At 44.3% G+C, this 25,306-nt stretch overlaps 1 protein-coding gene across 1 annotated transcript in view; it reads right to left on the bottom strand.

Annotated features, from left to right (window-relative positions):
- LOC146019780 (guanylate-binding protein 7-like) overlaps nucleotides 1-25,306 on the bottom strand; it is a 64,876-nt gene that overhangs the window by 27,416 nt on the left and 12,154 nt on the right. Inside the window, exons 2-6 of the mRNA XM_083152333.1 lie at nucleotides 20,602-20,797; nucleotides 13,907-14,034; nucleotides 7,675-7,784; nucleotides 2,015-2,202; nucleotides 1,664-1,912 (exon numbers count right to left, since the gene is read on the bottom strand). Coding sequence (XP_083008459.1) covers nucleotides 1,664-1,912; nucleotides 2,015-2,202; nucleotides 7,675-7,784; nucleotides 13,907-14,034; nucleotides 20,602-20,794 — 868 coding nt within the window. The 5' untranslated portion in view covers nucleotides 20,795-20,797. The remainder of the gene's footprint in view (nucleotides 1-1,663; nucleotides 1,913-2,014; nucleotides 2,203-7,674; nucleotides 7,785-13,906; nucleotides 14,035-20,601; nucleotides 20,798-25,306) is intronic.

The raw sequence follows: 25,306 nt of genomic DNA, 5'->3' as shown, positions 1-25,306 counted from the left end.
TATATATATATATATATATATATATATATATATATATATATATATATATATACACACAACAAATGAAAGCAGTACTCAAGTTTTGTATAAATACTGAAATCAGTTTGTGATTTATTGATCTAAGTTTTGGAGATGTGCTCCCCTTCTTCACCATCTTTTATATGATTGCTTGAAGAACATTAACACAAAATGACTTAATGTTTAACGGAAAATACTTCATCCAAAAACAGGATGCGCAATGGGGTAATTGGTTGCACCCACACTTGCAAATGTGTCCATGTTTGAACAGGAAGGGAATCTATACTTCAGTTCACAAACCAGGAGCAATAGACTATTCCTATAAACTAGATACATAGACGACATTTACTCCTTCTATGGACAGGACCAGAAGATAACTGCCTATATTATTTACAATCTCAGAAAACAACCCCATAAAATTCACATACCAAATGAGCAGAGCAAGCATCAATTATCTAGATGTAACAATAAAAATTATGGACACCAAAATGAAAACTTCTTTATAACCAAAGTAAATCAACTGCCATATAATTCTTCAAAACCGCAGCTGCCACCCCCTGGCACTTAAAAGAGGATTAACAAAATCGCAAATGCTAAGAGCAGCAAGAATATGAAGTGACCGAGAACAACTAAAAAGTCACTGGACATTATAGTTAAAAAATTTGTGGCACGAGGAATAAGCTACAGGGCAGTAACAAAAGCAAACAACCAATTGTTAGTGATCCCTAGAGCACAACTATTGACCCACTCTAACAAAAAAAACAACGCAAACAAGAAATCCATTTGGTACTACACTTACCCCTACCAGCCTAGTATTGCCAACGGCAACAAAAGCAATTTGGACAATAGTAATGAGAGATAAGTATCTAATTTGCCGACATGGACCCGGACGCCGACATGGACCAGGACACTGGACCAAGACCCAGGGACCTACCTACGGGCTCAAGATAGGTAAGTATCAGTATGTGTGGGCTTAACGCTGTTTTTTTAAATTATTATTATATTTTTCTACTTTTTTTTTACACTCTGCTGCCTGCACGGATCTGACTGATCCGTGCAGACTGCCCGCACAAATTCGTATTAGCGGCCATATATACGGCTGTTAATATGAATGAATACGACATCGGAGGGTTACAAAGCAGTCGTATTTGACTGCTTTGTAAATTCCCCTCCGGAACACAACTTTGCATACGGCTGAAACAGCCATATGCAGTCGTATTCATTTGTATTAAGAATACTAATACGATTTTTTGTATTCGCATTCTTAGTAAATTTCCCCCAATGTTTGAGAGATACCAGTCTCCTGTGTTATCTGGATGGCAGATCGACGGGGGTGGAGGTCAGCCATACCATGCCATGCTATGGTTGACAACTGGAGGTCAACAGTGTCTAGTTAGATGCCTACACAGTGATTGAAGGTTGACTGAAGGTAAGCATCAATGGAAACCTGGTGAACAGTAGCAAGGTCGACACAGGTTTTTTGGCTTTTTTTGGTGCCGGTCCACTTGGTTCCTCTTAGTGGGCTGAACGTAGCGAGGCACCATGCCCAAAGCATGGCGAGTACAGCGAGCCATTGCTCATTCATCTAGAAGCAGGCATCTCCTTAAGAACAAGCTTAATCAGAAGGTACATGAGATCAACTTACTGACTCCTGTAACCAGGGGTACTCCGGTAACGCGTTTCACTTCTGCCTTCCTGAAGATATAGTCGCAGAACCTCTTTGACTGAGCCACAAACTCCGGATTAAGCTCACTCTCAGGAACTTGCTCCATCTTCTGGAGAACTTCCTTGTCTGCCGACGGCTGGTCAAACACAAAGCATTTCCGGCTACTGAAATACATGCGGAGGCATTGCCTGGGCTTATTATATTCCATGTTCTTCATTGTTTTTTCAGCTTTCATAAAAGGAAAAAAAAAAGTTATAAAAATGTTCTTTTTATTTTCATATTTTTATGTAATCCTACGAGAATCCTATAAGCGCATTTCACTGTACTTACGGGTCTTCAGCTTCAGGGCGTTCTCTAGGTAGTCATCTTCTGTGACCTTCTCTCCATCAATCACTAGTCCTAGAGTAAAGTCTCTGACAGCCCAGATGAAGATGGGGAAATGCTCTGAGAATTCAGCTTCCTCATCATCGTTGTCCTTAGATTTCACCTTGATAAGCTCAGAAAGTTCCCCCACAAATCTAGCAGAAGCCAATAAAAATGTGAGTTTTTATTGAGATTTTCCAGGTTGCACACATACAAAACAAAACAGTAAAGAGCAAAGAAGACATATATATATATATATATATATATATATATATATATATATATATATATATATATATATATATATATATATCTCTTGCACCTTGATAAAAAATCCGGAAAGGATTTGAAACGTTGGTTAAACAAGGTCTCCTGCCTGTTTATTACTTACCTCTACTCCGAGTGCCGCCGTCCACCACAACATATATATATATATATATATATATATATATATATATGTCCAATAGACCGGCACAATCCACTGCAGCTATGTGGATGATAGTGGCTGGGTGCCTGCACGAAGAGATAGTATACTTGCTGGGGTTGGAGCGGCACTCTCAGCAGAAAGAAGAAACAGGTACACGTTGTTATCAGAGCGACGTCCTTTATTTGGACATTTTCTTCAGGCTGTTAATCATTTGAAAGAAACATGGCTTTATACCCCTCCGTGCTGGATTGCGTCCCCTGCCACCACGTAGGGCGGCGTGATGCGCATGACATCATAAAAAAGTGCTACCATCACCATGGTTACGTACAACAACATACCCCCCATTCACTGAAATACATCACAAATGGGACAAAAAACATGAATGACAATAAAGGCAAAAATACTGATATAGGGCAATATAAATACACTGCGGTACATATTTAAAACCGCAAAACGTACATAAGCATAGTGACAGTCAATAATTACGCCAAACTTGAATACACTTATAACACTCACAAAGTGAGAACCTATGTTTTATGGCATGTAAAAGAGCCCGAGAGGCTCTTAGATACAAGGGGATGATGACTACAGGTGTAACTAAAGTATAATGATGTAAGAAATACCAAAAGGCAACAATATTTGAGGAATATTTTAAGGAAATATTATAAAAAATTTGTTATTAAAGGTAGCGGTATAACCTGGATAATAAATTGATTATAAAAGATTGAGTTATTATCTACTATTGGTCAACGACTAGATTTTCAAAGCAGATTAGAGATATATATATATATATATATAGATATATATATATAGAGATAGAGATATATATATATAGAGATAGAGATATATATATATATATATATATATATATAGATATATATATATAGAGATAGATATATATATATATATATATATATATATATATATATATAACCCATGCTGTATGTGTTTCTGTTACCCCTTGTAATTTCCCCCACCTAATCGCATGTCAAGTTCATCTACATTCTACTGTGTGTTTGCCCCTTCCCAACACCACTCCGTCCCTTCTTTTCCTCTCTTAATTTGAATTGGGCATTCTAGGTCCAACTTTACCAGCCTTTATATTCCACTGAGTTATGGCTGATCCCATCAACTTAATGTCATAAAAAGTTACTTTACTAAATCAAAGGTTGATGTAGGCTACCTCCATAAGGCCCACCTTATCCCAACGGAGGTAGAGTAGTTAAGAAAGCTTAACTGATCAGTGACAGAAACAACCCCTATAGATATGTGTACTTAATAGCAGATCTGTCACGGCAATGGGTTATAACCTGAGTCACATACAATGGTGTGAAACAAGTTATTTTTTAAGTATATAATCCAAATACGATCAAAGGCATTCTTCCAATTATTGGTAGCTAAGTTCACCATCTATGGTATACTTATGACCTACTAATGCCCCATACACCCTGGGCGACTTTGAGCTGAATGCAGCTCAGTTTTGTTGTTTAAGTCGCTTTCAGCTCAAAAACCGCCCAGTGTGTACAGAGCAGCGATGAGCAGTGAGCGCTGATCACAACAGCTTTCCATAGAGTCCTGTTATGGAACAAGGCTAATTGGTTCCCAACAAATTAACCCTAGAATATCTGTGTGAGCGTGTACATGTGGTAGGGAATATAGACTGTAAGCTCCACTGGGGCAGGGACTGATGTGAATGTTCAAAATATTCTCTGTAAAGTGATGCGGAATATGTGTGCGCTATATGAGAAAATGTTAATAAATAAATAAAACATTTTTTTTAAAGAATCGAGATAAGGGTAAAGAATTATAACTCTTATAAAACAAAGCTCTCTGCACTTTTTAGACATTCAAACAAACACAAAAAAGTGGGGATCCCTTTAGGACCGATTCACGTTTTTTCTTTATTGTCTAAATAAATGGCCATCAGTTCAGGAGGATTTAGAGTTCCCATTCTGAATGCCAATTTGTCCATAAGATATATCTAGATTGGTTTGTAGAGAGAATTCCATACACAGATTACGATGTAGATCAAATACTTCTTGACCCATTATCACTGGACGACTGAAGACTGGTGTTATGGTTTTGGGTGAGAACCCACAGCAGGGACACGGCAAAATGTACACTGACTCTGTTGACCCCCAAAGGGAGATGGCTGATTCCTCCAAATGCTAGGCTTTGCCTTTAGTCGCTACATTTGAAGGAGCGAGTTAAGCCAGTTACTCCAGCTCCGGTGCAACCAGGTGTTAGGGAGTGACAAGGAAACAGCAATCCTCTAAGGGTATGGTCAAAAGGAAATCTAACTACTTGGCCTGCCTGGGGAAAAAACCTGCCTAATGACTTTAGGCCAATGACGGGGAATGCGACCTAGTCACAGATACCTCTGACAGGAGAACTGGGGTACCTCCAGCGATACCTATGCAGGAAATACAGCTAACCAATAATGTAAACAATAGCACAATAATCCAGTACCCCAAAATGACCAAATCATGGAGTATAATGCCCCTTGCCACCATGGGAGGACTGAACAAAGGTGGAACAAATGATTGCAAAACCAACACAAGGAATTGGCAGCTTGCCATCTAACAGGGATACATAAATAGAACCAGGCTCCAACAGAACAGGAGACTTCCAGCAGCTGCAGATGAGAAGAAGAAAGCAGGGACAGACTGGAGTAGACAGACAGATTCCAGACATAATGGAAGCAGGCTGAACCAGGAAAGGCTGCATTTGGCTATGAACAGGGAGAAACAGACTAATAAATAGCAGACGGCTGGTGACCAGCTGGAAACAAGAATTTGCAGCTACCTGCAAAAGGAACAGGAAACTATCACCGGCAAGGCAGTGCTGGGGAGAATGCTTTAAGAAGTGTTCAAGTGATCAATCACCTGGGACATATCTAGCCCAGCTCCCAAGCTAGGATAACAAGGTCATTACCTCCCAGTCTTGTGCATAAATCAACTCACAGAAGATTGAGCTGCATAGGCACAGACTAACCACTGAGGCCACCAGAGAGTCCATTACCAGAAACAGACTTGAAGACCACAGAACTGACATGACAGTAATGAGCCATAATAAATGGCTCATGACAACTGGAGGGCTCAGGTAAGTATAATAACTTTAAACAATGTTCAACCCTGGCCGATGCAGATCGATGGAGAATACATGGAGGGAACACTGCAGGTAAGTATAAGGCTCTAGCTGGTACCACTAATACAGACACAGTGACGGTCCACCGATGATGACTGTAATCGATTATATCTACCCATGGTGGTAATATCGATGTGGACTTTCTGAATGGTGGCTGTTAATGGAGATGGTACTGAGGTGTGAGCAGGTAGCAATGGAAGGAAGCAGTGAAGGCTGGAGAAGCAATGAATGATTGATGGTACACAGGAGATAATGAAGCTGTAATGGACTTGGTGGAGCCAATGCAATTTCCCAGTCTGGACACTGGAGGGAGTCAGACTGCAGAGAGGTGCTAAGCCACAGATGCTGTGGAAAGCAGGAGATTCTCACGGGTAGCAGGGGACACTGTTACCCTAAGTACATCATTGTAGTGACTGCTTGACTGGACCAGCTCCAGCATATTTATATGAAGAGAGTACAGGGGATTGGTTGTAATGGAATGATGACAGAAATGACCAGTCTTGGATTGGCTGAGGAGATCATGTGAGTGAAACCAACATGGCTGCGCCCATGCCAAGGACCGTAGGAAAGCTTGGCATCCACGTGGAAGGCATGATGCCTGCGTGAGAGTGGAAGTCTGGCACTAACTGCCATGGAGGACCAAGTCGTGGACGCAACCCAGCAGCGGCTGCCAGGATGACATTGCAGGAACCACTTAGTTGCACACATGTGGCTTTCTCGGACCATATGTGGGAGTCAGAGTCCCATGCCCGAAGACGTGGCATGATAGTGGAGGGTCAGGTGGAGATAAAGTCTATTGGTCCACAAGGACCGGGAGTTAGTCTTTGAATTGACTGAAGAAGTGACTGGAATCGGCTGGAACTGAAAAACTGTAGATGCTGGAATCATCTGGAACCAAATAAGTTACTGGAATCTGCTGGAAATGAAGGGGATAGTGGAATTGGCTGTAAATGAAGGAGATACTGGAATCATCTGGAACCAAAGGAGATAATGGAATGTATCCGATGATGACCATCGATGGGGAGTAAGTAGCAGCAGCAGATGATGAGGCACTGACCCCTTTTACTAGGCAGCGGAGAAGCTGCATTATGCACCAAGAACACAGATACCGCAGGAAGACACCAATGACAACAGGTACCTATGGAGGCTACCGATGGTGATTGGTAATGCAAAGGGTACACTGGAGATGAGTAGATGGTACCTCGATAGTAATACTGTAGATGGTGGTCGAAGGTAGTATGGAATTGGAATCTTGGAATTGGCTGTAATAGAAGGAGTAAAGGATTGGCTAGAACGTAAGGGAGCCAGGCAGTGCAGCAGGATTATTAAACAGAGAGATTTCTACAGGAGCTGAGATTACAGGATGCAGCCTGGAGGAGGACATCATTGCACTGGCCTTTTGGGAGTGGTTTTCTGACCCCCTTTATAGGAGTCAGTGCCTGGTGACTGACTCTCAGATGACAATACTGGATTCACGGGTTTGGTTGTGGAGAATCATGTGATAGCATCCAAGATGGCTGCACCTGTGTTTGGATTTTGGCGGGAAACGTGGTGTGGTACTGGCAGGCCAGAGGCGTGGGATGATTTCGGAGAAGCGGAGTGCTGTCGGCGGCCGCTAATGGCATGGGGCCGTGACGACAGGCTGCTCCCATGGGAATGCCCAGCATTTCATTGGTGTTCCCGTGAAAACGCTGGGCACTCCCATGGAAATTAGGCAGTGACACGGCTGCAGGGGGGCAGGTCACTGAAGTTTTGTGTGTACCTTCTCAATCATTCGATGACTGGCGACCAGGGAATGGTTTGGCCTCCGCACCCAAGGCTACGAATGGATGTTTATGTAAAAGATTCATTCGCAGCCATACGGGGAACTCGGCGAGCGAAGAAGCGGGGCAGTGCAAGCGGCGGGTGGCCTTTCATCCATTTTGCAGAGTTGCATGTGAAAGAGAATCAGGCCCTTAGTAACTAATGGAATGGGTCTTGTTGGTGCGGAGTGTAGAACAGTTATGTGTATTCTATTATATTCCATTGCAGAGTGACATAGATGGAAGGATACCTCAGCTTGTTCAGTGCATCCTGGTCTATGGTGCCCTTACTGTTATACACCAGGGCGCTGCTCAGGAGAACGGCCAGCGAGAAGATCCTGATGTCATTCTTGGTGTCGCCCTGTAAGATAAACACAACAATAAAGCAACAATCTGACAATAACATTGGGTTGTCTCCACCACATGCAGGGACCTGGAGAACCACAAATCCCAGCATGCAGGGTATTAAAGGGCCTTCTGGGACTTGTAGTCCCAAATTATGACTAATGTTAAAATAAAAACACACACCCTGAAAATGAAACGTTTATTATCCCACAGTACATGCTGCATACACACATTCACACACACAAACATATCTCTTATATATTTGCCCAGAACTGTCACTCTGTGACTGTGTGTATAACGCTGGATGGAGTCATAGAGTGAAACTCGACCCAGCGTTATATACACAGTCAGTGGCAGGCTGGGCTGAGGGGCTGCATCCCCGCTGCTGTCCTCTATGGCTGCCGCTGTCTGTCACACTGCATGACAGACAGGCAGCCGCAGCATGAAGCTCCCTTTCTGGCTCCCAGCACCATTTGACTATATCAGTGGTGGCTGCAGGGACTAGAAAAGGTGCAGGGTTACACGCACTGGATGGGCGGGACAACACTGAAGGGAGGGGCGGGCCTAAGGGCTGCATCCCCTCTGCGGTCCTCTATGGCTGCCACTGTCTGTCACACTGCATGACAGACAGGCAGCTGCAGCATGAAGCTCCCTTTCTGGTTCCCCCCCATTTGACTATGTCAAGGGGGGTGTGGGGGGGGTACTGATTACCTGGGCCCAGGCTTGCTGGAGGGGCCTGGTGGGGGCCCTGGTACACACCCCCTTCCCCCTTCATCCCTCCCGGGCAGCAGCAGCAGCACACACCTACAGCATGTGCTGTGCTGACAGCAGACCCAGCATGAGCATCTCACTGGCAGCATGAGAGCTCATGCTGAGCCTGCTGCCAGCACAGCACATGCTGTAGGTGTGTGCTGTTGCTGTTGCTGCTGAGGGGGGGAGGGGACAATAACACCCCCCCCCCCCTCTACTTTAGATAGGTTTTTTTATCCCATAAACATTTTGGGGGCGTGGACTAATCGTGGGAGGTGGCTATAAGTTACCAGCCAGCCTCTGTCACAGAGTGTGCACACATACTGTATAATAGTAGAGCTGGAGCAGGGTGGCAGAGTATTATTACTCCCCAGGGTAGCCGCTCATTTTTAGGGATGCAGGAGGTCCGTGATGTCACTGCATGGAGGCGTGCCCTCCAACTCCACCACCCGCAGTATCCCCGCACCTACCACTGCCCCACACACACCACCCACAAGCACCCTCCCCCACCCATGGCACCCTCGCACCCAACCCTCATCCACCCACGCCACCGCCACACCCACCCGCAACACCACCGCATCCTCCCCTCCACCACCCACAGCACACCCATATACATTTGTAGAAACACCACAACCGCCCCTCCCACACCCGCAGTACATACACACCCTCCCCTCCCCCACCCACGGCACACCGACCTCTCCCCCATCCACAGCACACCCAGACCCCATCCCTCACCCATGAACACCCGGGCCAACCCCTTCAGCATCAGCAGCACCCCGCCCCCAACCATCCCCCACCCACCTGCAACAACCCCTGGGGTGGAGCCCCTTCCAACACTGTGAAGAGCACTCGTCGGGAGCGATGAATCACCTAGTATATAATATACATTGTGTGCCATACTCAGGTGTCCTGCTCATGTAACTCCTATATTCTCCCTGTATTAAACACATATATATAATATACATTGTGTGCCCTACTCATATAACTCCTATATTCTCGCTGTATTACAAAAATTGGGGTTAGGGGGAAGAGGAGGTAATAATCCGCACACTGATTATTTTAAACCCTTCTGATTTTTTAAGGGTCCATAAGGTCCGCCTATTCATAATTTTTTCATGGCGGGGGTGCTATCCGGGCAAACTGAGTACAATATGAATGAAGAAGAAGGAAAGAAATTGCACTATGGATGCACACCTAGAAAGATCATTTTTAATTTTTAAAAGGGTTGGTACTTTATTGAACTCGTTTTTAAGAAATAAGGAGGAGTTTGTCCGTGTTCGTTGAATTTATAGGTTCACGGGTAATCCCACCTTATTGGTTGTGAAATTGATAAGAATTAAAAAGTTTTAGAAACACATAAACGAACATACATGTAACGTGATTGGCCACAACGGCACTTTATAAAGAATAGAAAGTGTGCATAAAGATTAAAAAATAGGCCTTGAATTCTATATGGTTGTTTTTAGTTCATACACTGCCAAGTAAACTTATTTTCTACAGATATTTCAAATAAATGACATACTGTCTGAAGCTGTGTCTGTTGTATTACTCATGTATTTGGATACTCCTTCCTTCTAATTTATTGTTACCATTTATTTTGTAACATTTTATGTAGAGGAATAATTGTGCAGCTCTTATGCAGAGTCTTTTTTGGTGATCTGCTGACCTCTTGTGGTCGTTCAGCACAATTGCAGTTGTGTATACTGTTTTTTCATATGATACCTTCAAATAGGATTTATGGTCATATGATTTTATTACTTTGTCTGCTATGCAGCAGTGTCCGGCCAGATGATTTTACTTTTTTCACTTATTACACATTTCAGGGAGTTCAGCATATGGATTTCAGTGCTACCTTTAGGTCTTGGCATACACTGGATTGTTTTATGAATTTACCGTAATTAATTAGTTTAATAACTTACGGAAAGCAGCATATTAATGGGCATGTTCTCTCACAACATGCCAGACTAAGATGCTGCTATTAGTATATAAATCCTGTGTTCTCCTTCCAATATGTGTTAATGATCTACTGACCTTTTAACAGTATATTATCTGCACCAATGTATTGCTCTATACAGCCTGGTTATTAACCTTCCAATGGGGTTAATGGCTCTATTAATCCTCTACATTCAGGGTAGGAGACCGCTATCAGGGGTACCATTACCTAGTGAACAATTTCTTATGGCTCCACCTTTATTTCACAATACATGGTTTGGGTTGTATTATCAATTACACACTCTCTCACAATATGTATATTGATACTGCCAATTATTGGCTGCTATCCACCTTTTGAGGATTCAGTATTTAATTCTGATCCTGTTTATCAATGTATCTAGGGAGGAACTAATTCCTATCTGGTGTTGGTGATAGTTTGCTGACCTCTGGTGGTTGGTAAGCAGTATATCACCTACAGGTATTTTTACAAGCAACTTTATTAGCCTTGATCTTAATTGGTACTAAATTTCTGTTCTGGATAGGTTTTGGAGTTTTAAATAAGGGGTTACCTCTTCCCTTCGAAGGGAGAGAGGACAAGCCCTTCACTAGGCAGTATGGTCCTCAGAGTTTGGCACGTGAACTGTTACAATTATTTCTATACAATTGATTTTTATCACATTTAGTTATGATAACATTATTAGCACATATAGACAATGGCCTATTGTTTTCGACATGTGTTTCACAACATGCTTTCTCAAGACACTTTTTAGGGTTTGGAGTTTTAAATAAGGGGTTACCTCTTCCTTTAGAAGGGAGAGAGGACAAGCCCTTCACTAGGCAGTATGGTCCTCAGAGTTTGGCGCGTGAACTGTTACAATTATTTCTATACAATTGATTTGTATCACATTTAGTTATAATAACATTATTAGCATAGATAGACAATGGCCCATTGTTTTATGTCGACACGTGTTTCACAACATGCTTTCTCATGCTGTCTTGAGAAAGGCTATTGTCTATCTATGCTAATAATGTTACTATAACTAAATGTGATAAAAATCAAGAGGTCAGCAAACTATCACCAACACCAGATAGGAATTAGTTCCTCCCTAGATACATTGATAAACAGGATCAGAATTAAATACTGAATCCCCAAAAGGTGGATAGCAGCCAATAATTGGCAGTATCAATATACATATTGTGAGAGAGTGTGTAATTGATAATACAACCCAAACCATGTATTGTGAAATATAGGTGGAGCCATAAGAAATTGTTCACTAGGTAATGGTACCCCTGATAGCGGTCTCCTACCCTGAATGTAGAGGATTAATAGAGCCATTAACCCCATTGGAAGGTTAATAACCAGGCTGTATAGAGCAATACATTGGTGCAGATAATATACTGTTAAAAGGTCAGTAGATCATTAACACATATTGGAAGGAGAACACAGGATTTATATACTAATAGCAGCATCTTAGTCTGGCATGTTGTGAGAGAACATGCCCATTAGTATGCTGCTTTCGGTAAGTTATTAAACTAATTAATTACGGTAAATTCATAAAACAATCCAGTGTATGCCAAGACCTAAAGGTAGCACTGAAATCCATATGCTGAACTCCCTGAAATGTGTAATAAGTGAAAAAAGTAAAATCATCTGGCCGGACACTGCTGCATAGCAGACAAAGTAATAAAATCATATGACCATAAATCCTATTTGAAGGTATCAATAGTCATACATACCTCCCAACAGTCCCGATTTTAGCGGGACAGTCCCGATTATCAGGGCCTGTCCCGCTGTCCCACCCGCGGGCAGCAGTGTCCCGTGATGTGGGGGGGCTGTTGGGAGACCCCCCTGTCAGCTGCTAAGCAGCGGGGAATAAACGCTGTGCGCATGCGCACAGCGTCTATTCCCGCAGCCCCCCTGGCTGCGGGAATAGACGCTGTGCGCATGCGCACAGCGTTTATTCCCCGCTGCTTAGCATGGGGGCATGGCTAGAGGCTCACAGAGCCTCTGGGTCATGCCCCCATAGCGGCAAAATGGGGGCGTGGCCTCGCGGGGAGCCGCAGGTATAGGCCACGCCCCCAAATTAGGCCACCACCCCCCCGAAAATTTTGGCGCGTCTCTGGCGCGCAGCAGCAGCGTCCCGCCTGCTGAGCTGCCAAAGTTGGGAGGTATGGTCTTATGAAAAAACAGTATACACAACTGCAATTGTGCTGAACGACCACAAGAGGTCAGCAGATCACCAAAAAAGACTGCATAAGAGCTGCACAATTATTCCTCTACATAAAATGTTACAAAATAAATGGTAACAATAAATTAGAAGGAAGGAGTATCCAAATACATGAGTAATACAACAGACACAGCTACTTGGCAGTGTATGAACTAAAAACAACCATATAGAATTCAAGGCCTATTTTTTAATCTTTATGCACACTTTCTATTCTTTATAAAGTGCCGTTGTGGCCAATCACGTTACATGTATGTTCGTTTATGTGTGTCTTATCAATTTCACAACCAATAAGGTGGGATTACCCGTGAACCTATAAATTCAACGAACACGGACAAACTCCCCCTTATTTCTTAAAAACGAGTTCAATAAAGTACCAACCCTTTTAAAAATTAAAAATTATCTTTCTAGGTGTGCATCCATTGTGCAATTTCTTTCCTTCTTCTTAATTCATATTCTCCCTGTATTACACATATATATGATATACATTGTGTGCCCTACTCAGGTGTCCTGCTCATATAACTCCTATATACTCCCTGTATTATACATATATATGATATACATTGTGTGCCCTACTCAGGTGTCCTGCTCATATAACTCCTATATTCTCCCTGTATTACACATATATATGATATACATTGTGTGCCCTACTCATCATATAACTCCTATATTCTCCCTGTATTACACATATATATGATATACATTGTGTGCCCTACTCAGGTGTTCTGCTCATATAACACCTATATTCTCCCTGTATTACACATATATATGATATACATTGTGTGTCATACTCAGGTATCCTGCTATTATAACTCCTATATTCTCCCTGTATTACACATATATATGATATACATTGTGTGTCCTACTCAGGTATCCTGCTAATATAACTCCTATATTCTCCCTGTATTACATATATATATATGATATACATTGTGTGCCCTACTCAGGTGTTCTGCTCATATAACCCCTATATTCCCCTGTATTACACATATATATGATATACATTGTGTGCCCTACTCAGGTGTCCTGCTCATATAACTCCTATATTCTCCCTGTATTACATATATATATATGATATACATTGTGTGTCCTACTCAGGTATCCTGCTAATATAACTCCTATATTCTCCCTGTATTACACATATATATGATATACATTGTGTGCCCTACTCAGGTGTCCTGCTCATATAACTCCTATATTCTCCCTGTATTACACATGGGCACCTTCTCACCTTCTCCACGTCCCCCAGACCTTCTGTGTCCAGCAGAACCAGGGTGTGATCCAGCTTTCTGGGATGGGGGACGCACCACATCCAGATGCCCTTGGTCTCCGCTTGGACATTGTAGCCCAGGTTAAAGCCTGCAGACATTACACACAGAAAGTCCTTATTAGAGCCAGACTTAGGGCCTCATAATGACCTAATTGCACGGCTGCGAATTTGCAGCGATCAGTTAAGCTGTTGCCCTACTGCGCCGCATTGCGAATTAATGTGCGCATATGCACACACACACACATGCGAATATACCCGAAATCCTATGTGACAGGCCCACCATCTAATGATTTCTACTCTGGGCACCAGTCATTGCAGGCGCCGCGTAGCCGGAGACATAATTGCTGCTGAAGTGAAAAAAAGGCACATCCGGGCTGACGCTGACACCGCACACCCTCCCCTGAGCCGGCTTGGCACACATTTTCCCAGACACACTCAGCACTTTTCTAGGCACTCCCAAAAAATGGTCGGTTTCCACACCCACACATGACATTCAGCTTACAAACAGTCAGCGAACATAAGTAGTTGCAGGAATTCATCGCCAGACGGCCTTGTGTATGTGTACTGTGAACCGTACGCAGTGTGCCGATAATAACCTGCTGTGACAAATCTTAGTGACTACACTAGCGAACAGGTCTGAATCAGTTCTAATGTTTTCTATTGCTGGTACAGACATATGTGACAGATAGGACGGTTACTGTATCGCTCCTGCTGGTTACCTCTGCAGCACAAGTCTATCCAGAGGTGTACAGATGGGGCCAGGCTCATCTTTGCTGGCGAATCGCCAGAAAGACACCGCTGGCGATCCACCAGCAGCCCAGCTCGCCATCTGACTGAGACGCACGTGCGTCTCAGTGTCCGTGCGCCAGGGAGACGGACAGGGTTAGGGGGGGTGCGGGGAGGCAGTGGGGACCCCGGACGGCAAGCCGGCGGGGACCCGGGGGAAGCAGTCGGAAGGGGACGCGAGCGGATCTCGTGTGCGCACGTCTCCTTTCGCAAATACAGGTGGCGGGGGATGGTGTTGCCAACGCCATCTCCTGCAAAGAAGAGTTCCATCTGTACCTAGATATTCGTGGGCCCTATAGCAAAAGTTTGTAAGGGCCCCTTATTTAGCGGCTGATGGTGATAAATGTGTGTAAAACATATTTCTCAGACAGTAAAGATGGGCCCCCTTCAGCTCTGGGCCCCATAGCAGCTGCACCCCTTGCACCTATGGTAGTTACACCCTTGAGTCTATCTATTCTCTCCTGGTAGAACATTCCATTAGGTACAAAATGCTCTGTTCCTGGACTTCCCTGCCAGTGGCAGTTACAGAGGTTGGACTCCAGCACAGACCAAAATTCAAAAAGGGGGGGTCACATCAACTGCCATTGAGTCCAGGACAGTGATGTTTGGAGTTTCATTAGGTGTGGCTCCCCTTTCTGAATATTGGACTGTGCTGCAGCCTCACCTCTGCAACTGCCACTGGCAGGGAAGTCCAGAAACAGAGCTTTTTGTACCTAACGGAATGGGTCATGTTGGAGAATATGTAATACCAGCATTGCATGGCGGGGGCGTGGACATGATGACGTAATTGCACTTGCCAAACCAATGCAGTACTCCCCGGCAAGGTCCGCCTCTGTACCTAGTGAGGCACGGGCCTAGGGGCGGCACATATTATGGCCGCCCCTCAGAGGCCAGAAGCTCCATGCCGCCATTCCCCAGTCTGGAGTCATCATCCCCTCAGCCAGAGTGCCGGGCTCCTGCAGAAGCAGCTCGCAGCAGCGCAGACCCACCAGCTGGAGGATACCCGAGCTGCCCAGTCTCCGTATGGCGGCATTGAACAATTTAAGTGTGTGTGTGTGTATTAGGGTGACCAACTCATCCCTTTAATCCGGGACACATATTAATTACACAGGTTCTGTGGCAGTTTAAAACCAGGAGAAAGCCAGCCACAGAACCTGTGTAATTAATATGTGTCCCGGATTAAAGGGATGAGTTGGTCACCCTAGTGTGTATGTATGTTCTGCGTGTCTGTGTTTATATGTATGTTGTATGGATGCTATGTGTTTATTGTATGTATGTGTGTCTTTATTGTATTTATGTATGATGTGTGATTATAGTATGTATGTATGTATGCTAAGTGAGTGTATTTACAGTGGTAGCATTGGGGGTGGGGGGGAGGGTGGGCACAAGGCACGTGCCACCCCTGTCGTTTAGGAACCAGCAACAGGGATTTTGCAATCCTCCCTCTGGGTCCAGGGGGCAGCCAAAAATATTGTGCCTAGGGGCGCCCAGTCTGTACCGCCCCCCTTTTACTTCTCAATGCCCATCCCTCCCCCCCACTTCCCGGAGCTGGCGTTCAGAAAGTATGCTGCAGCTGCTGCCAATTCTCTGCACTGTATTTATATCCAGCGGCTGTGGATGAACTTGATGTTTCCTAAATGACAGTAGTTCCAGCCAGAAGTTCATTCCTCCTATCCCTCCTGGATGAAGTCCAGGTAGTAAATACTGTAGCTAGCTATGGGCCTTATTCAGATCTGATTGCTGTTGTGCAAATTTGCAAGGCGGCCAATTATAGTACCACTGCGCATGCAGTCAGATCATAGGCCCTTATTCTGGTTCACTTGCAAAGGCAAATTCCTTCTCAAATGGACAAAGCCATGTGCACTGCAGGTGGGGCTGATGTAACTTGTGCAGAGAGAGTTAGATTTGGGTGGGGTTTTATTTCAAAACTAAAATCTATATTGCAGTGTAAAAATAAAGCAGCCAGTATTTACCCTGCACAGAAACAAAATAACTCACCCAAATGTAACTCTCTCTGCACATGTTACATCAGCCCCACCTGCAATGCACATGGTTTTGTCTATTTGAGAAGGAATTTGCCTTTTGCGAGTGAACCAGAATACCCCCCTATGTGCGCATGTGCAAGGCCAAATAGTGATGAAAACTACAATGGTTTTATTCGCAATCACCACAAAACTTGAATGACAGGAAAGATACAGGCGTTCCCCGGTTAATCAGGGAGGGTCTGTGACATCAGCGCTGTCTCTGTTACAGAGGTGTGGAGGAGTCAGAGTTATGCACATTAGCGCAGACTGGGAAATTCATTCGATGGTGAGTGTATGGATTTGCTGCTGGCGGCCGATCGGCGATCCATTCGCAGACCTGTAGGGGGCGGGATTTCATTCTGTCTGATCGCAGGACTCTGTCATACGCAGCCTGTCAGCCTACTCTGTACTAGCAGGGGACAGCTCCAGCACCACCCACCACCACCAGCTCTATATGTCTCCAGTAGGGGCAGCCACCAACTCTGCGGGGCCACTTCCAGGGACGCCTCTACTGGGCCACAAGGGTAATCCCTGTCCTCTGCTCCTTCCTATAGCTGACCATCACATAGCCAAAGCAGCCTCTGGGGTACATTCCCTGCCGTTGCAGACTCTGATCACCGGGATGAGGGTTCTCCATACGGTAATTTCCTGGTACGCTCGGCACCCCGTAACTCCCCAGTTCAATATGGCCACATCAATGGTCCTTGCAGCCTGAGCTACCCCCAAGCCATGTGAACTTCAGTGTAGCCAGCTTGTGGGTTAGGAGCTCGGATCACGGTGCACTGACTTTGTAAGTGTAATTTTCCTGTAACGGTGGTCAAAGTGGGCAATATAAAAGGGATTAAGGGGGTGATTTTGATTTATTTGCTAAGCAGCAAAAATTCACTGTGTATCGGGCCTTCTAACACTGCTCCCCCAGTCGCGGTCCAAACATCCACCCCACTTTGCGAATGCATGTTTTGCATAAAGGGGAAGAGTCAGGTCTGGCGCCACCACTAGGCAGCTCTAGGCATTTGCTTAGGGCGCCGGCACCTGGAGGGCGGCAGTTCGCCCCTCATCCCCAGCACTGTGGTACCTGTGAAGAATCTTGCGTCTCCGGCGTCCCTGCTGAGTGCTGGTGCGTGCAGGGGTGTCCGTGCCGCCGGGGTAACCTGCGGCGCTGTTATTGTGTATAAGCTTGTCGCGGCCGGCGGGGTCCCTACAGTGAATAGAAAATAACTGGCGCTATGCGCGCGGCGGCGCGGGAAGCGCTAGTTATTTTCTATTCACTGTAGGGACCCCGCCGGCCGCGGCCAGCTTATACACAATAACAGCGCCGCAGGTTCTCCCGGCGGCACGGACACCCCTGCACGCACCAGCACTCAGCAGGGACGGAAGTTTTTTTACACAAGTACCAACCTCCCCCCCCCCCCCCCCCCCTCCCCGACTCGCCTGGGGCGCTCTGGTGCCTTGAACCGGCCCTGGGAAGAGTAAGGGTGCAAATTCTTTTTTTTTCAGAGACTCACGGACACTAGACATACAGGGGAAAATTTACTAAGAATACAAATATGATATTTCGTATTCTTAATACAAATGAATACGACTGCATACGGCTGTTTTAGCCGCATGCAAATTCGTGTTCCGGAGGGAAATTTACAAAGCAGTTAAATACAACTGCTTTGTAACCATCCAATGGCGTATCCATTCGTATTAGCCGGCCGTATATACGGCCGCTAATACGAATTTGTATAGCCAGTCTGCACGGATCAGTCAGTTCCGTGCAGGCTGCAATGTGTAAAAAAAAAAAAAGAAAATAAATGTTTTTAAAACGGCGTGGTTTCTCCCCCCCCCACAACTCTAACCAGCACCAGGCCGAAAGAGCCGGGGACGGTAATAAAAAAAAAAAAAAAACAGGAAACCCTGCAAATAGGGGTTCCCCGATTTTTCCTCCAGGGCCGGGGTTCCATGATTTTTCCTCTAGGGCCGGGGCTGGTTCCCAAAATACGGGGGACAAAATTACTAGGGGTCCCCCGTATTTTAATTGATAGCCCCAGGCCAAACCAGCCAGCAGTGTAATGTTACAGTCGGGGGACACTTATTATATAAGGTCCTGCGGCCAAAACATCACCCTACTGACCAGGCAGCTTGGCCAGGAGCCCTGTGGGAGTGGGGACCCCCAATAAAGGGGTCCCCCCCGCTACAGGACCTACCTGACCAGGCTGAAGGCTGGTGCTGTCCCCGGTGACCCTATGCGATTCCAGTATAAAAAAATGAATAAACTATTGTATTCTACTGTAGAACTATGAGTCCCAGCAAGCCTCCCCCACATGCTGGGAATTGGAGAACTCAAAGTCCCAGCATGTGGGGCATTAAAGGGCCCGCTGGCACTAGTAGTTCCACTGTATTAAAAATAGTCAAATAAACACACTGACACATGAAAAATATAACTTTAATACATCCAAAGCCCTTTCATACTGATACTTACCTATCTTGAGCCCGTAGGTAAGTCCCTGGGTCCGGGGTTCCATGGTCCTGGGTCCGGGGCCTCGGTTCCTGGGTCTGGGGCTGCAGAGTCCAGGGTCCGGGGGCTTGGTTCCTGGGTCCGGGGCTCCAGGATCCTAAGAAATCCATAGGGGTACCTGTGGAAGGAAATCCAACTCACCAAGGTCCTCCGGCGAAGATCTGTCCTCTTCGTTCTAACTTAGTCCAGGTCTTCTTAGAATAACAAACACCCGACTATTCCGTCCGGTACCCACGACGGACTGAGGAATGACGCTGATGTTTCATCCTCAGCGCCTCTCCTCCTAATGACTCTATTGGCTGCCTAGCGGCCAATCAGGAGCCGAGAAAGTCGAGACATGATAAGTAACTATGGATCCGCGGACCGGAAGTAGTAATCACTTGCCGTTCTTGCTGGGGGGGGGGGGGGCACAGATTTGTATTTGTATTCTATAACCCCTTCATCACACAGGGGGCAACTTCGCACAGGAGCGGGATGATTTTCTTCTGCGCATGCGCTGTGTGTGAGCGGCCCCAGCAGATAGAGTGTGGGTGCAGTGCGGGTGGGGGGAGGACGGGGGCAGTGGGCCGGGGGATTCATCCATGGGAAACGCCCAGTGTTTTATGGGCATTCCCATGAAAGAGCTGGGCGTTATCATGGTAATACCCCGATGACGAGGGTGCCGGGGACGGGCAGCTGACTTCACTGGGTGTCAGCTGCCCGCCCTGTCCTCAACAACCATCCAATGATGTGGGTGTCACCCCGTAGGCTGCAAATTAATGTTTATGCAAAATATTGATTCACAGCCATGTGGTTATAATTCGCCCTGCGCAGGTGGGTGGGCGGCAATGCAAGTGGCAGGCGGGCTAAAAAAGACACACAGCGCTGTGAACTTCGCAGCACTGTGTGTCAACCAGAATAAGGACCACAGTCTGATCTGTGCGGGCTCTAGCACAACATGCTGCTCACAGGCAGGTATACGGAACTCGTGCAGGATACAAATGACTTCATTCAAAACAACACACTATTGATGCACCATCCAAACACTCGATTCCCTCACACATGATTCTTAGCAAGTCTGCGCTTTTGATCGGACAAATTTTGTATTCTAGTGATTCCCAACATGTTTAGTCTCAGACAAACTCCATTCTTAGTACATTTATCCCCCAGAGCGCTGAGAGCGGGATGTATCGAACCTAGGAAGAGCCCAGAGCAACCAATCAGCTGCTACAGTAACTAACACATTCTATAGGATTATAGGGTGAATCTGATTGGTTGCTCATTATAAGAATAGATATATGTCCCCCATACTGATAGGAGACACTGCCCTGGTCAGACGTGGTGTCTCCAGCTACCTGGCCACTGACCTTTCTGGGCTCCCGCCAGCTTGTTCATCAAGTAGGACTTCCCGGTCCGGTACAAGCCCACTATGGACACCACCACCACCGGCTGGGTGATCCGGGAGAGGATGTCTATCGCCGCAGGGTTGGTTTCCAGCTTTCCGTCAGGGGTGTTGTTAATCAGACAGACTGGGGCTTCCATCATCATGTGTGAGGCCATAGTCTGCAGGTGGAGCAGAGTTAGGTGTGACAGTGGCTGCATGGTACATGAAGGGTTACTGATACTGTGTATTTGTGTTACTGTATGTCTGTATCCATAGCTGAGAACATCTATAATCCTATTGTTCTATATGGAAAGCCTACACACTGCATTAACTATTATTGAGCATTTATGCTTCTGCTTAAAATATATGCAAATACTGGGTTGTGGCCTGGACAGTTCTGGCTGATAATTATCCAGAATCAAGTGGACTACTGTATGTAAGTGAGGCTACAAGACAATTGAGCGATGGAACAATATACCGACAATTAATCTCGGATCCTACCCCTAGATTCATCAAAGATCTTAGGGTACTATTGGAAAAAGCTCTTACAAATAATGTTATTTCGAAGGATGAATTTCGTTACTTGTTCACTGAACACCCGGTTATTCCTGTTTACTATCACCTTCCCAAAATCCACAAATCCATCACCGCACCACCTGGACGTCCTATTATTTCGGGTGTGGGTTCTTTAACGTCTAATTTATCCCATTATGTAGACACTCACCTTCAAGCACGGGTGTCCTCACTGAGGTCTCACATCAAAGATACAACCCATTTTCTTAATTTAATCAGAGATATCAAGTGGAAGGAGTCATACTCATTTATGACCCTTGACGTACAGAGCCTCTACTCTAATATTCCGCACAATCTGGGAGTAGAGGCAATCAAAAAACGCTTAGAATCTGATGGAGACCTCAGTGAGGAACATACACAATTTCTTTTGGATTCTATTTCTTTTATTTTGGGACACAATTATTTTATTTTTCTGGATAAACACTACCTGCAGATCATGGGGATGGCCATGGGGACCAGATTCGCTCCGAGCTACGCCAATCTCTACATGGGGGAGGTCGAAGACTCCCTCGTGTGGGGGGGCGGCTGGGAGGCGGGTCTGGTCCTCTATAGCCGTTATATTGATGATTTATTTATAATTTGGGATGGGGATCACGATTCAGCACTATCCTTTTTTTCACACCTTAACACTAATAAATTAAATTTACAATTCACTCACACTTGCCATAAAACCAAAATTGATTTTTTGGATATAAGTTTGGTTATTAAAGATAACGAAATTCAGACTTCGAATTTTCAAAAAGAGACCAACACCAACTCGTACCTACACTTTCATAGTTCCCACCACCCTAACTGGATAAAAAATATCCCCAAGGGTCAAATGCTTCGCTTAAGAAGAAATTGTTCTGACCTGACCGCCTATGAGGAGCAATCTAAAGACCTCAGCAGAGCCTTCACATTACGAGGGTACCCAGAACCTCTAGTGGAAGGGGCCAGGGAAGAAGCCAGAAAATGCAATAGAGATACCCTATTAAAGGGTAAAAAACGTGTCAATAGAGTAGAAACCCAACAGAATGGCACAAATAAAATTGCTTTTATTTCCACCTTTAATTCTCAATACAGAGATATTAGAAATATAATCCAAAAAAATTATAATGTCCTCAACCAGGACAATACATTAAGAGAAATCGTCCCCCAAAACCAACTTTCATTTACAAGAAAAACAAATCCCTTAAATCCCTTCTGGCGCCAAGTGAATTGAAAATAAAAGACACCAAAGAAATTGGGTCAAGTAATACACATACTATGTGGCTCCCCAAAAAGACAATAGGCTGCTTTAAATGCGGAAAAAATTCATGCATAACTTGCGGATTCATACAGAACAGAACTCTAAATATCATGCTGGATTCAAAACCCGTTGATATTAGGGGCTTCATTAATTGTGGCACAACCTACGTGATCTATCTCCTCACCTGCAGCTGCGGTTTGAGGTACGTGGGTCGTACCACAAGGGCCCTAAAAACTAGATTTTTAGAACACCGTAAAAATATCTTGAACAAAAACATCCATAGTGTCTCCAGACATTTTGTGGAGTGTCACGATAGTAACCCAGTAGGGCTCAAACTCCTGGGTTTGGAGCATATAAAAACCACCACTCGGGGGGGAAATAGATTTAAAACCCTCTGTTGTCAGGAGATTTACTGGATCTTTAAATGTGATTCATTGTTTCCAAGGGGTCTTAATGATTCATTAGAATTAAATGTAGTTCTTTGAATCATTATTTCCACGCTTATCCCCTCATAATTAGACCAGTATAATTTGCATAATGGTGCACACTTTCACAATGTCAAATTTATATGTCAGCTCTCTTCATCCCCTTTTTTCCCTGTATTTTTGGACATGCCAAATTTCTCCTAGTTATTCTTTTTGGACAATCCTGTATCTATCAATCATACCGAACTCCTAAGGAATCCCTCTATTTGTGTACTGTAAATGAATGTATATATACTTTATTCTTTGCTCCATCATGGGATTCCATATGCTCAATTGTGTATGTATTTATTTAATCATTGGTAGCGACTTGAAGTTGATATTCATAGAATCGAATTATATTTGAAATCAATAATAATAATTTTTTGTATATAAATAAACCCAGTGGTAATAATCTTAATGGACAGCTAGAAACTAAAAACTAATGATTAGATGAGTGAAATGTTCCTTATACAGGTTGAGTATCCCGTATCCAAAATGCTCGGGACCAGGAGAATTTTGGATAACGGATTATTCCGTATTTCTGAATATTTTAACCCCTTCCTGACACAGCCAGTTTAAGCCTTCCTGACAGAGCACTTTTTTTCAAATCTGACATGTATCACTTAAGTGGGGATAACTTTTTTTTGTTTTTACTTATCCCAGTGATTTTGAGATTGTTTTCTCGTGACACATTGTACTTCAAATTAGTGGTAAATTTGGGTCGATACAGTCTGTGTTTTTTTGTGAAAAATACCAAAATGTCGTAAAAAAAATGGAAAATTTAGCAATTTGCAAAATGTAAAATTTTCTGCTTGTGAGACAAATAATCATACCACTCAAAATAGTTAATAACTAACATAGACCATATGTCTACTTTATGTTTCCATCATTATTTCAACTTCCTTTTAATTTTTTTGGACACTAGGAGGCTTACAATATGAATAGCAAATTCTCAAATTTTCAAGAAAATTTCAAACACTGATTTTTTTAGGGACCAGTTCAGTTCTGATGTGACTTTGAGGGACTTGTATGTGAGACACCCCCATAAATGATGCCATTTCAAAAACTGTACCCCTCACAGTATTCAAAACAGCATTTTGGAAGTTTGTTAACCCTATAGGTGTTTCACAGGAATTAAAACAAAGTGTAGGTGAGATTTCAAAATTTGCAATTTTAATACATTTTTCTAAGGAACACAGTAGATTTTACTAGAGAAATGTGACTAAAAATTGATTCCCCCAATTCTTTTGTTTTCAGAAATATCCTATATGTGGCCCTAGTGTGCACGTTGACCAAACCACAGGCTTCATAATAGAAGGAGCACCTACTTGATTTTGGAGCCTCCTTTTTATGAGATTATTTTTTAGGCACCATGTAGGTTTCTAGGCACCATAAGATGCTAAAATTTAGAAACCCCCCACAAGTGACCCCATTTTGCAAACTACACCCCTCAGGGAATTCATCTAGGGGTATAGTGTACATTTCAAACCCCCAGGGGTTTCACCAATTGTGGTACAACTGGGCAGTGAAAATGAAAAATTAAATTGTTTACACAAAAATGCAGTTCTGGCTAAAAAATTTTCATTTTCACAAGGAATGAAGGAGACAAAGCACCCCAAAATCTGTGCCCCAATTTCTCCCGAGTACGGCAATGCCTCACATGTGACCAAAAAATACTATTTAGGTGCATGGCAGGACTCAGAAGGGAAGGAGTGATTTTTGGATTTTGCAGCTCAGATTCTGGTGGAATGTTGGTGGGTGCTATGTCGCATTAGCAAGACCCCCCAAGCACCAATACAGTGGAACCCCCCCACAAGTGACCCCATTTTGCAAACTACAGCCCTCAGGGAATTCATCTAGGGGTATAGTGTACATTTCAAACCCCCAGGGGTTTCACCAATTTTGATACAACTGGGCAGTGAAAATGAAAAATTACATTTTTTTTACACAAAAATGCAGTTCTGGCTCAAAATTTTTCATTTTCAGAAGGTATGAAGGAGAAAAAGCACCCCAAAATCTGTGCCCCAATTTCTCCCGAGTACGGCAATGCCTCACATGTGACCAAAAAATACCATTTGGGTGCATGGCAGGACTCAGAAGGGAAGGAGTGATATTTGGATTTTGCAGCTCAGATTCTGGTGGAATGTTGGTGGGTGCTACAGTATGTCGCATTAGCAAGACCCCCCAAGCACCAATACAGTGGAACCCCCCCACAAGTGACCCCATTTTGCAAACTACACCCCTCAGGGAATTCATCTAGGGGTATAGTGTACATTTCAAACCCCCAGGGGTTTCACCAATTTTGATACAACTGGGCTGTGCAAATGAAAAAGTACATTTTTTACACAAAAATGCAGTTCTGGCTCAAAATTTTTCATTTTCACAAGGAATGAAGGAGACAAAGCACCCCAAAATCTGTGTCC

This window comes from Crinia signifera, chromosome 7, assembly GCF_055691185.1.
Source record: "Crinia signifera chromosome 7, ASM5569118v1, whole genome shotgun sequence".
Taxonomy (NCBI): domain Eukaryota; kingdom Metazoa; phylum Chordata; class Amphibia; order Anura; family Myobatrachidae; genus Crinia; species Crinia signifera.
The sequence above is the reverse complement of the archived record's forward strand: the minus strand, read 5'-3'. Positions and strand labels throughout refer to the sequence as shown.